Source organism: Canis lupus, chromosome 5 (genome assembly GCF_003254725.2).
Source record: "Canis lupus dingo isolate Sandy chromosome 5, ASM325472v2, whole genome shotgun sequence".
In the NCBI taxonomy this organism is placed as follows: domain Eukaryota; kingdom Metazoa; phylum Chordata; class Mammalia; order Carnivora; family Canidae; genus Canis; species Canis lupus.
The window spans coordinates 45,707,579-45,721,405 of record NC_064247.1 but is presented as its reverse complement, the minus strand read 5'-3'; the positions used below and the strand labels follow the sequence as shown (position 1 = coordinate 45,721,405).

Below are 13,827 nucleotides of genomic sequence, written 5' to 3'. Positions count from 1 at the left end.
TTTAAGCAGTTGCACCATTTGGTTTTTCTTACAAGATTAAATGCTCACTTTAGCCTATGTCTTCCTTCAATTTTTTTCTGTCAAGTGTCTTCTTAACTGCATTTATTTACACTGTGTCATTACAAACTAATGCAGCTGATTATTTTGATTGAAAAACACCAACGTATTTATATATTTATTTTGCTTCTCAAAAAATACTCTGTGTACTTATCTAGTGATTGCTAATTCATCCAACATGTATTTAGTGACCTTGTGGTTGCACCGTAGCTGAAAGAGCAAGGGCTTTGGAGGCAGACACACCTAGGTCAAACCATGACTTGGGCCTTGATTCTGCATCTATAAAATGAGTATAACAACAAACTCATAAAGTAATTACAAAAAGCAGCACACCATATATAGAACTAGTTTATGTGGTACTCAGTAAATTTTCACTGTTCTACCATCAAATCAATCCTTTTGAGGCATCATTGATATGCAATAAACTTCACATGTGTAATATATACAATTGATATATTTTGACATGTATAGTCCCCTGAAACCATCAGACAAGCAGGCCTTTTCTCTCTTTCCCTTTACCTATTTCTGTACCTATTATATTGGCAGTAGTGTTGGGAGATCAGAGTGTCGGTCATTTTAAAACCTATTTAGAATTATCATTGCTCTGTTTTGATTGAATCACCATATTTATTTTCAACGGAATTTGGCATTAGAGTAAGATTTTATAATTTATTAAACATATCACAAAAGGTTGAGAAACACTACTTCTGAGCAGACCCTCCCAGCCCAGGCGCTGGGGACACCAACCCCACAGCTCTCACAGAGCCTGTGCCTTCACTTGAAGAGAACCGAGCACCTCTGCTCTGGGCGCAGAGCTGACTCAGACCCAGATCTCACCCTCACGAATCTCAGAATCTAGGGCTGGAAGAATGAAAAGTTGCCAGAACAATGATAACACTAACTAGAAGGTGGGAGAGGTGAGATGCTGGAGAATTTCAGAGGGTGTGGTAGCTTCTGTCTTGGAGATGAGCTTGGAGTGAGGACAAAGCCGTTCATTGCCACCTTCATGTGTGTCTGTCTGAGGTAGATGTGCAGAGCAGTTGAGACAAATACAGGCCCTTCCTGTTGATAGCTTAAAGCCTAATGCTGTGCGTTGTGGGCCAACAGGCTGGATGTATGCCCAGCCTTTTCCTGGACAGCATCCAGCATTGCTGAGGACAGAGTGAGCATGCAGGACCCCAGCCCAAGTTATCCAGTGGCCCGAACACCTCACTGACTCCTAAAGAATGGGGTTGCCTGTGCCTATGCGGAAAATAGGGCCGTCCTTCACCTCCAATATCTAGGTCAGAGAGGGGCCCACTTGGGGTGCACACTACAGTGATAGATTGCTTCTGGGCCCTGGGGTCCTTGTTACCATCCTATTCATCATCTTCTACTAGTACCGAATAATGGATGAAATGTCATCAGATGCCAAAGTTGTTCTCAGCAGGAGGGCTTGAGGAACCTTGCCTTATACTGATGCTCTAGTGCTGGAATGATTATAAGGAACCAGAATGATCTTCTCCGGTGAGACTAAATGTATCATGCACTGTATGAATTCTGATTTATTTTTAAAACATTCTTGCTCTCATAGGCTCCCCTTTTAATAGTCTCACTGTAGCCTGTTTATTGTTACAGATGTTACTTTTAAATGAGGTCATTGAGCTTTACTTTCCAAAGGCAGTGTTTGCCGGTTACTGCAGGGTTGGCAGGGCTGCCCGAAGAACAGCGCTTACATGAGATCAAGGTGAAGGTTTCAGACCCTCAGAGAGAAGGCTGCCTCCATGTTTCCCTGCATGCACGTCAGCCGTAGGTCCCAGGGGAGAGAGTGGTCACACTGGTCCAGGTGTTGCCCTTGCTAAGGTTGCCTGGCAGGAGTGCAGTGGGGACCGGTGTTGCGGTCACACACACTTGACTGCCGTCTTACTCCCTGTGAAACCTCCGGGAGGCCAGAAGACTCAGCTGGGTTCTTTGTCTGTAACTTGGGGAGAATACTTTGTTGCTCCTAGATTTTCATGGATAAGATCTACCCTTTTTCTGTGTCTGTTTGGCAGGGTAATTACTAACGGCGTGAGACACCGAACATGCTTTTAAGTCCTCCACGTAGTGCATTTCACATGGTGTGTTCAGAGGACCAGCACTAAAATCAAAGGCCCACTCACCAGATCCAGCTTGCCACCGATTGTAGATAAACTGTATGGGCACAAGACAAAACGGCATGTCCTTGGCCACTTTGGCACTACAGCAGCACAGTTGGGTGGGTTGCAACAAAGCCTGCGTGGTCAACAAAGCCAGAGTTCTTTACTCTGCAGCCCTCGCAGAAGTTTGCCGACCTCTGAGCTGGGCTCAAGGATGGCCGCGTGGCCTTCAGAGCTTGCTTTTTGCTTTTGCCCAGGCTCCTCCTCCCACTGAATGGCTTTCCGTTCTGTTTCCCACTATAGAAGTCTCCTAGCATATCAGTTAGTACATAAGGCTTGTCTTTGGCTCAGCTGTGTGTGTATCTCACAGCATGTAAAGCAGGGCACTACCCATAGTAAATGTGTCCTCCATGACTGATTCGGCGGGGGAACAGAGTGGAAGGGCATCAGAGAAGGCAGAGAACTCTGCTTGTGGGAGAGGGTAAGAACGACTTCATGGAGGTTTGGGAACAGGACAGCTCAGGGTAAGGTGGCTGCCACTCCCGCTGCAGATCAGTGGCAGGGATGCAGTGTATCTAGTAGGAAGGGAGGCAATACTGCATGGTTGGTGGGAACAGAGGAGCTAGGACAGCCAGGCTTGAATCCCAACTTGGCCATTTATGGGTGATACCTTAGACAAGTCATTTAAGCTCTCTGAGTGTATTTTCTAAACTCCACAGTAGGAAATAATAATACCACCTTCATCCTACAGTTGTTTCATGTGCTAAATGAGAAAACGTGAAGGAAAGCCTTTATATCCCACTGCTGGCACATTGGAATGATTCTGTGAACTCTTACAGAATGATGATGGTTCTGACCTTTCAAGTACCATCTATGCTAATTTCCTCATTGTGGAGTGAGCAAGATCAGGGTCACAGGTCTAGTCCCTCTGGAGACTAGACCTATTAATGTCACTGTTTTCCACAGTTAACGTACCCCAAGCCAGCAAGTATACAGTGGTCCAACAGGGGCCAACCTACTGAGGGGAGAGACCAGTGCAGATGAAATCATTCATGCTGGAAAAATATTCCAGGACATATAGCATCACCATACAGTGTTAAGAATAATAGCTTCCCTTGACTGAAGCATTCATTACATTTTTCTGTTCATGGGTATTTTTTAAAGGACAGAAAGAAAATGTTTAGCGGAAAATTTACAGCCTGAGATCGAGTGGGATTTCTTCATACTACAAGCAGTTTATGCAAAACAGATGCCTAAAGAGTGGTGCCTGCCTGCACCTGTGGATTTGGTGGTTATATTTCCTTTTCCCCACTCCTCCAGTTCTTGCAGACAACCTGAAATCCAACCCTGGAATTAAGTGGCAGTATTTCAGTTCGGAAGAAGGGATTTTCACCGTTTTCCCAGCACACAAGTTCCGGTGTAAGGGCAGCTATGAGCATCGCAGTAGGTACGTTGACTCACTTGCTGAAGTTTTAATTACTGCTTAAGAGTGATCTGTATGAAAGAGAGACTCCTCATATACACATATGGCTCTGCCTCCAAACTGTGGTTTCAGAAGCCTGTTTTGGAATGATTTCACCATTGAGCATAGGTGGATGTGGAAGTGCTAGGAAGGGCAAATGATAAAGCCCAGAGTTTCTCTATACTTTCTAACAAGCCAAAGAAGAGTACTTAAATAAAGAAATTGTTGGAGGCACCCAAGTTGTTTTGAGGTTCAGGCATTGGTGAGACAGGAATGATAAAACTTTCTCCTTAAGTGCAGCCCTAGAAGACTCGGAGCCTCTCAGAGTGGACTTTGTGATTCCCAGCTTTCCTTTCTGTTGATAATGTGCTTGGCCATCTTTTTGAAATTTACATGCTACTAGAAGTTTTAAGGTTGCCCAGAACACATTGGATTGAAGACCGTTAACATCCTGTTCTCTCACGGAAATGACTAGAGTTTGTACCGCTTAGCCAGAAGGGCAGTAATGGTGAGCTAATTTGTATGACAAGACTCATCAATTTACAGAACACCTTAGGCAAAGATACTTCCCCTTTGAGTCCTTACAATTTCCCTTTGCAGTGTCAGATGTTTGATGCCAGAAAATCTGGAGCTAGTGGGAGATGTTCATTTTTCATGCCATTTTTTAGAGTTTAAAGTAACCATCACTTTAGCCTCTCTTTATCTTTACTTTAAATCATATCTAAAATTTTCCCCAAGGAAAATTCTACTACTGTGCTTTTCCTAGAAAGACCTTTGTGTCATTGATACGGTTTCTTCAGTTCCCTCCCTAGACATCCTGATGAAGATCTAAGTGTCGAGAGACTGGACCGGAAACCATGACCTTGTTTCTGGTCTGGCTCATTCAGGAGAGGCCAAAGACACCATGAACCATCTAATTTGTATTTCTAAGAAGCTAGATTGGATGGCATGCTGCTCTTAATGATTCACCTAATGAGGGAAAGTACAAAAGGGCAAGCAGGACCTTGTCACAGATCAACACTCACCTACACTTGGAAAGTTTCATCCATACCCACCCTGAATATGCATTACACCAACCCTCAACACTCTTCCCTTGGCTAAATAGTCCAGGTTTCTTTCCTTATAGATTGCTGTTCTTATCTCTTGACTTGCCCTCACTGCTTTCCTCTGAGGCCTTTGCAAGTCTTCCACATCTTTTGAAGTGGAGTGGGTTTTCAGAATACACTGAGAAAGGAACCAGTGGATACCAATCATGCTGTGGAGACCAATTCCCAGATTATACATTTAATGTTACTATTTATGCATCCCTCCAAAACAGTTTCTTAACAACTTTCTGTGGCAGGCAATGTGAAACATACATCCTGCTTTTCATTGATGTGGGTTGAGTTAGAAAAGAGCTATGCCTTTTTTTTTTTTTTTTTTTTTTTTTTAATTCACCTTGCTTGGAGGACCTAAAAAAAGTTCAATATTTGAGATGGTTGTCAGTGTTGGGATAGTCAGATTTCATTCTTTTCCATTCTGTCTTTTATTTCTGTAGCCATCTCTCCTGGATTCTTTTTATTCCATCTCCCTACTGGCTTAATGGTATCAACTGGTGAAAATAAAGCAGTACTTCAGTGTTCACGTAGGACTTTTGGCTTGAGAACAAAAGTGTAAACTTGGCTAGATTTCAAGAGTTTGTGGGATTTCTTGGGGTTTTTTTTGGGGGGGGGGTTGTTTTTGTTTTTTGGGGGTTTTGGGTATTTTGCCTTTCTTCCTTAATTTGTGCCCAGACTTTTTTGAGTCCACTGGCATCTAACATTTCATAGAAAAAAACTAGTGTTTTAGGGGTGTCAGTAAAGGAGAGAATTCTCTTGAGGCTGATTTGCTTTCTTAAGCTCCAACTAATTTGTTCCAGCTTTAAAACTGTGAAGGGAGACCTCATTAAAGCCTTTCTCACAAACCTTCCTGTACTGCACATGAGCAGAAGGCTGCTTTTCATGGGAGGCATTTCTTCTTTGGACCTTCCCCACCCTCCCTCCACCCCCTTTTCTGAATGTTGGCAAACAAAAACCTGGCAAGAAGAGTGGCTATCACAGGCTTGGACAAATTTGATGGCATGGTTTTAAATGCTCAGATAAGGGGCCTTTTGGTGGCTGACCTGTGTGAATTGGTTCAGTACAGAAAGGAAAGGGCCCTCTTAAGCAGTAGCCTTTGTCTGGGGAGAGAGAAACCAAACCTGCTATTCAAAGCTGCTCAGCATGTTCACAGATGACAGGCCGCCTCCGTTTTAGCAAAGCCCCGCTCTGTATGTCTGCAGACCCAGCACTGGCAAGTAGGCCTTCTTCTCTCTCTTGTGCTCTCTGCAGTCTCAGAGGCCACCAGTTCCATTTTCTGTAGCCGAACATTGGGTAACCTTGAACAGCATCACCACATACAGCTACGAGTGTGGACTTTCAAGTGTGTGGAAAAAGCCAGTCTCCCAAAGGATTTACTCCCCCCGCCCCTTTTTTTTAAGATTTAAGTAATCTCTCTACCCAATGTGGAGCTCAAACCCACAACCCCAAGATCAAGAGTCATGTGCTCCACCAACTGAGGCAACTAAGGCACCTCCAAAAGGTCAGCTTCTTATAACCTCCTCCCAGTTGTCTTAACCTTTGGGAGATTTAAGGTACCAATCTCTGTTCTACAGACACATGCTGTTGTCTCGAGGTCATATTTTCAGTGCGCCAGTAGCCTTTCTCCTTGCAGCTGATCTCTCCATTCTTGTGCCATCGCTGGAAAAACATATAGGCACCAAATGCCTGCACATCTGTAGTGTTTATTTACAGCTGCGTTAGGTTGAGGTCCTTTTTACCTAAATCAGGACTGACCCCAGAAAGCTTCTTCCCCCTTCTAGACCTATCTACGTCTCCACAGTCCGGCCACAGTCCAAGCACATAGTCGTGATCCTGGATCACGGGGCTTCCGTCACAGACACCCAGCTTCAGATCGCCAAGGACGCTGCCCGGGTCATCCTCAGTGCCATCGATGAGCACGACAAGGTACCCTCAGTGACCCCCATGTCATTGACTCTGCCTTGAATGTCTTTTGTAAAGTACCTTGTGTTTTATGATACATAGTTTTAAATCCATATTTAAAATGACTATGGGGAAAAGAGAGCGGTTTTGTTTTTATTCTAGCATTTGGGGAAACAGCTGCTGATTTTGGCTCTTTTAAAATCACCCCCACCAAGCCGAGTCTTGTACTTCATTCATGGCTCATATCAAGGCTTCCAGTTAGCTGTGGCTTTCACACTGGAAGTTATGCTGAGGAGAAGGACAAGGGTGTGGAGGCTGGTGTATGGCCTGACTTTATCTCAAGATTTATGAGAGGTGAGGGATAAGGGATGGTTTCTAGAGGTTTACTAATCTCTAGGATAGCTCAGAGACAGGTGTGTTTACAGCTAATGATAATCTATTGCCTGTGGACATTTTTTGCTTCAACATTTTGACTTTTCCAACTCCTAAGGTTTTACTGACTAATCTAGTTGCTTAAAACACACACTTCATGCCTTTGTGCGCACCCCCACTTCCAGCTGGAAAACCAAGATGGTTAGTCCTAAGATTTCTCTCTGCATGAAATAGTCATTCTTCATGTTATAGATGAACACCATTATGCTGACTTCAGCTGGGAACAAGAAACAAACTCTAGAGTCCCTCCGCCTCACCAATCCTTAACTAATCCTTTTCAAATTTGATAGATTTATGCCTCCAGGCATTTATTTTTAAACTCTCAGCAACTGTTCTATAGGCCATCTCAGTCCTTGGACTCTTCCAGAATATTAAAACAAAAAAACGAAAAACCCTAGTCATGTTAACATAGCAAGGTTTCTTTTTCTCTCCTCCAGATCTCTGTGCTGACTGTGGCAGACACAGTCCGGACGTGCTCACTTGACCAGTGCTATAAGACGTTCCTGTCTCCAGCCACCAGCGAAACCAAGAGGAAAATGTCCACCTTCGTTAGCAGTGTCAAGTCTCTGGATAGTCCTACCCAGCACGCGGTTGGATTTCAAAAAGCATTTCAGCTGATTCGAAGCACAAACAATAACACAAAGTTCCAAGCAAGTAAGTGCACTCTCTCGGAAGACTTAAAATTAATAGATAAAGGACAGGAATAGGAATACATTGTAAATGGATCACACAAATACATCTAGGGGGATTTAAAAAAAAAAAAAATTGACCCCAGATAAAATTTTTATGTGTTGTCATAATGGTCATCTAGTCCTAGGACCTCACTGGATTTTCTCATCTTTTCCAATCAAAGGTACTTAGCCTGCACGATTTTTGCACTACCAGAGTCTCTTCTTCCTGCCCCTTAATAATGGACATAGCCCCATTTACTTCCCAGGAGAATATCCACATCCTTTTTAATGCTAATTGTTGGCCTTGCCTCCTCGTTACTTGAGAGTGGATGTGTGCTGGTGTGCATGTGTCCGTAAACAGGCTGTGGGATTCTTGCCTTGATCCTTCCTTCTTGTAACCAGCTGTCATTTAGATGAGCATGGCCCTTCAAATGTACAAAGGCACTCTAATTTAATTTTCATGTATTAAAGAAAATCTGGAATTAGGATGCATGTTAAACTGAAGGAAAGGATATTTGAAATAAGACATATGCTTTGAAACTACAGAAAGGAATCTATGTCATTTTCCCTTTTATATTTGAATATTTGTAGGATTTTTTTTAAATGAATGTATCCTATTGAGGATACATTCCTCAATGTATCCTTTAAGATTTGAATAGTATAATCAAAATTGGAACTTTAAGATTATATTTCTTTATATATTTATAAAGAAACTTTAAGATTATATTTCTAAGCTCTTCAGTGTGTCTGCATTAAAACTAACACAACATTGATGAATGTAAAGCACAGTGACTGGCACGTGATGAGGCCATGAAAGATGGAAGCTACTGGAATTGTTAGAACTAATGATGGCAGATGGCGTATTTGTTTGTGTTTGAATACAACAATTTACCATGAATTTAATAGCAGCTTAAAACAGTGTACACTTATGACCATGCAGACGATTCCGTAGGAGTCCAGGCATAGCTTTCCTGGGTTCTAGGTAAGGATTTAGGGTTGCACAGGCTGCAGTCTAGAGGCCACCCTGGTCTGTGATCTCCTTTGAGGTTTGGAGTCCTCTTCATTTCATGGCAACCGTAAAACTCGTATGCACTGTTTTCTTCAAAGCCAACAGGAGAGCATCTCGTCTTTGAGCCCCTGACTTCAGGGAAGGCTTGGACCCTCTTTTGAGGCTCATTTGTTCTAATCAGACCCATCTCCTTTCAGATTAATCAAATTTCTCTCCCTTGTGATTAACTTATTAGAAATCTCAGTGACCTCTGCAAAATCCTTCCATCTTTGCCATCTTTGTGGCATAATCACAGAATTGATATCTATCACCTTTGCCATATTCTATTGGTTAGAAGCAAGTCACAGGCCCCCTCAAGAGGAGAATCTTCTACAAGGGTGTGGGTCATTAGGGTCATCTTAGAATTTTGCCTACCAGCCTTGGCAAGAATCTGCTACCCAATATTACGGGATGGCTGAGTCAGTAAGGCCAGTGGACAAGGTTGACTTGAGTATTCAAGACAGATTGGCTAGTTGATCATTGCCATTTACTTGTCAACATTCCTCACCAGGAGTGATTCTACTTGATTCCTCAGTCATCAAATCATCTTTAAAGTCCAATTTTGATTATACTATTCAAATAATGGAGAGAAATGTTAGACTGATTGTGGCCTGCCAGTGATTGGGAGTCAGGGGAACTCAAAGTAAGCAAATAAAGATTCTTTTGGGGATCATGGTAAAGTTTTTTTTTTTTTTAAGATTTTATTTATTTATTCATGAGAGACCAGAGAGAGACCTAGAGAGAGAGAGAAAGAGAGAGAGAGGGGCAGAGACACAGGCAGAGGGAGAAGCAGGTTCCATACAGAGAGTCCCACATGGGACTCGATCCCGGGATTCACACCCTGGGCTGAAGGTGGCGCTAAACCGCTGAGCCATCCAGGCTGCCCAGGATCATGGTAAAGTAGAGGGCACATACTCCATGGAGAAGGCAACTGTTCTTCTGTGCAGCCATGTAGGAGGGCCTGCCCAGAGTTGCCAGATCTTCTATTTTAAGAGAAGCCAGAAATCTGGATTTTTATGTGAGCCCCCTTGGTTTTCAAATGTTGACATTTGTTCCAGCTTAAAAACTGAAACCTCATTAAACCTCTTCTTGCAAACTTTCCTGTGGTACACGTTAACAGGAGGCTTTGATGAGAGGCATTTCTCCTCTGGGTTTTTTTTTGTTTTTCCTAATGTTGGCAAATAGAAACATGGCAGGAAGAGTGACCATCACAGACTTGAACAAATTTTGATGGCACTCTTTTTCAAATGCTCAGATGAATCCTTTTTAAGCCAAGTGAGATGTTCCTAAATTTTAGCTCATGGGCCTTCACTTTATAGCTTCTTTACTGGCAGTTCAGAGAAAAACGCAAATTAGATTGTATAAGGAAACACATCAGAAATTAGCATTGTCCAGCTCATTAAGGAGAAAATTGAGGTGCTCTCAAGCAGTTTAGCATAGTGGCTAAGTATGTGGGTTTTGGACTTTAACCAATTGTGGGTTCAAATTCTGACTCTGAAATTTTTCTGTACTTGTGAACTTGTGTGAACTACTATTTGATCTCTCTAGGCCTGATTTCCTTTTCTGCAAACTTGGGGTAATAATAAGATCCAGGATTCCATCATAAATATTAAATAAATATTACCTATGGTTATGGTATTCAGTATCCTATAAGACTTCTAGCTCTGGCTAAACTGGAGCAGATACCTGAAACATCTGAGTTGACCTCAAGCCGAGATGGCTGATGACCACACTAGCCTTGGCTACAGCCATGGTAAGGGGTCTATGTGCTCATCTTAGGAACTTACACTCTACGTGATACTCTGTTCACTCCCTAGATAATTATTTAGCATCTGCCGTGTACCCAGTACTGTTTTAAAGCCCTGTGGTGGAGTTATTCTAATAAGTAAGACCTACCCTGTAGGATTGTCATAAGGATTAGTCTGTGTGCAAAAATGAAGTATCTGCCACACACTAATAGCCACATGAACAGAAGCTACATGTCATAAATCATAGTGGCTTTGTACGAATTTACTTTGCACTAATAAAATATCTAAAAATCTTATGTAGTGCTGGCTCTTTTTCAGTCTTGTGGTAGATCTGTAATGGATACCATTGATATATTTGGGTTGCCTGTTCTGGGGGTGATTGGTTGGTAGATCATTTTATAGCAGAAGGAATAAGATAGGAGTGGGGATCTAATGACATGGGCAAAGCCCAAATTTCAATTGCTCTTTCCCCGTCAATATTGACCCCAGGCCATGCTAGTGGCTTAGACAGAGATTTGTCAAATGGAAGATACTTAATTTTCTTCCTTTTACATGTTATATCTTCACTATGCCCCAAGTCCCTATAATTATTACTCATCCATGACATTACTAATCACAAGATTGAGTTCCTCTGAGTGACTAGAGAGGAAATATCCTAATAAGTAAAAAATAACAATAATAAATCACACTAAATCTGGCAGATGTACTATTTAAAAAGGATAGGGCAAGGATCGAGTCAGGCTGAGCAGAGACCATGAGAAAGCTTACAGGTGCATGCCTTATTGTTGAGACTGGGAAAAGAAAGGTGCTTGGTTGCTAAAGGAGGCTGCAGACTGCCAGTCTTCTGGCTTTCCAGATATGGGCCTGTGCCTTAAAGCTGTGCCAGCTTTCTGTGACAGCATATTTTATCTAGAGTCATAAAGCTAAGTTAGAAAACTCAGGGTTCTCTTTTAGGTCAATCTAACAGGTATCCAGGCATTTATGGCACACAGTACCTTTGCCATGGGATGACAGTTTGTCTCCTACTTCATATCAGCCTCGTGGTATATCTGTGTTCCCCCCAACTAGGGAGTCAAGTAGTGTTTTGTTTTATCCCCAGTCTGAAGCTTAAGTGAGATGTTTGCAGTCCTAACAGAATAATTTACAGGACAGTATTTACATCATTGGGAAAATATTGACATCCAGCTTAAGATGGGTATTTCTAAGCTTATGGATTTTTTTTTTTTTTGCATCGGCATTTACTTCTTAAGTTCTGATGAATAAATAGTGCAATTAAATTTGCAGGTAGTATTAGAGGGATTATTCAAGGATCAAATGACTTTATTTTTATTAACTTATTTGTATATTAAATCATCGTAGTGAATAAGAAGCAGTAACTTATGTCACATTTATTTTTGAATCAGTTTTATCACTCTGAGTTCAGTTGTCTCCAACATTGAAACAACATAAACTAACCATTCAATTTTGTATAATAAAAGATGTTTCAGGGCTAAAATGGAAACTGACAAACTGAAGGAAACTCAATCATTGTAGCCTCATCACTGTTAGGACAATGTTTTAAAGAGTGAATAGCACTGGGTGTTATTCTATATGTTGGCAAATTGAACACCAATAAAAAATAAATTTATAAAAAATAAATAAATAAAAGAGTGAATAATTGTACTGATTACCTATTGCTGGGTAAGAAATTTCCCAACACTCCATGGCTTAAAACAGGAAACATTTACTGTCTCAGCATTTGTAGGTCAGGAATCTGGGTACAGCATAGTTGCCTGCCTCTGGCTAAAGGTGTCTCATGAGGTTGCAGTGAGACAGTTTGCCAGAATTGATATCCTCTCAGAGTTCAACTTGAGAAGGACCCGCTTCCAAGTTCACTCACTCGGTTGCCGGGGGAACTCCATTCTGAGGGCCTCAGTACCTGGCCTCTAACGAGGGTGACTCACACCAGACTATCTGGCTTCCCTCAGAGTGAGAGAGCATGTGCAGTGAAAGCCACTGGCTTTGTGTAACCTAATCTATTTCTTAACACCCCATTGCCTCTCCCGCATTCTATTCTCAAGAAGCAAGTCATGAATTCCAGCCCACACTCAAGAGGGAGACAGCTACACGAGGTTGTAGATATCAGGATGTAGGATCACTGGAGGAACCAGGTGGTTTGTTGCCTACCACAGTAACTATAAAACAACCTTGCCTAAATGATAGCAATAGGATCTAAAGAAATAAGCATATAATATATGAATATTTATTTCTCAACAGAAAGGTAAACTTCCATGTAGGCTATCCTCATAAAAATACATAGTGAACCAAAGAATCTCAGAAAGACAACGTAGAAGTCCAGCTCATTTACTTCCCTCCCTCCATTGCAGTAGTCATCCAGCCTCTGCTTACGTATCTCCGCTAGTAGGAGATGCTACTTTTATTTTTTAGTAAATCCACTTAAAGGAAGTTCTTCACACTGAACTAAAATGACCTTCTCAATCATTCTACTCATGATCCCTGGTTGGGGAATAGTTTAATCTTGAGTCATAGGTGCCACTTCAGACCAATGAGGGGGTGCATATTGAGGTTTCTTTCTTTTACTCTCTATTTGCCATCACCCTTAGATTCACTCCTCACTTAAATTAACCAATTAGTCCTCACAGCAATACTATAAAGTACTGTTGTCATCCCCATTTTGTAGACAACAAAATATAGTGTAAAGAAGTTAAGAAATCTGCCTAAAATTACCCGGATACACTCATAAGTAGCAGAACTGGGATTTTGACACAGGCAACCTGGCTCCCATGTCCGTGTTGTTACCGCTCTTCTACACTGATGAGTTTTAAAACACAACTGCTTATGGAGCTACTTAGTGTAGAGACAAATAGCCTTTCATGTTTTAAGAGGCCATGGAAGAACCACCATTTTAAAGCCTAATCACCCCAAAAATGTTTGCTCCTGGTGGAAGCCCCTCAGTCAGTGAGGAAAGGATAGGATAAATCAGGTCCTGAATCTTCTCTTGCCAAAGGCAAGAGAGTGCTCCATCTGGGATGGCTAAATTACCACACCATGAGTGCCTAAAGGAAATCACCTTCTTTTATCTGGTAAATTTATTAGGAACATCTCTTTAGCTGACACTGGGTAAATGAGGCCTCGTTGCCCACAAAGGGCAGAATAGAAGAGAAGCAGAGGCAGGGAGATGAAAGCCCCAGCATCAAATGGGAAGGAGTCCGAACGCTGGGCCAGGCAGGTCCTCAAGGCGGGCAAGTCCAAAGGAAATGAAAAAGAAACAGAACTGCTGCCTTTAGCCGGAA

The 13,827-nt window shown here is 42.1% G+C and overlaps 1 protein-coding gene across 1 annotated transcript in view; it reads left to right on the top strand.

Annotated features, from left to right (window-relative positions):
• CACHD1 (cache domain containing 1) overlaps positions 1-13,827 on the top strand; it is a 200,450-nt gene that overhangs the window by 139,583 nt on the left and 47,040 nt on the right. Inside the window, exons 5-7 of the mRNA XM_035717022.2 lie at positions 3,495-3,621; positions 6,515-6,659; positions 7,505-7,721. Coding sequence (XP_035572915.2) covers positions 3,495-3,621; positions 6,515-6,659; positions 7,505-7,721 — 489 coding nt within the window. The remainder of the gene's footprint in view (positions 1-3,494; positions 3,622-6,514; positions 6,660-7,504; positions 7,722-13,827) is intronic.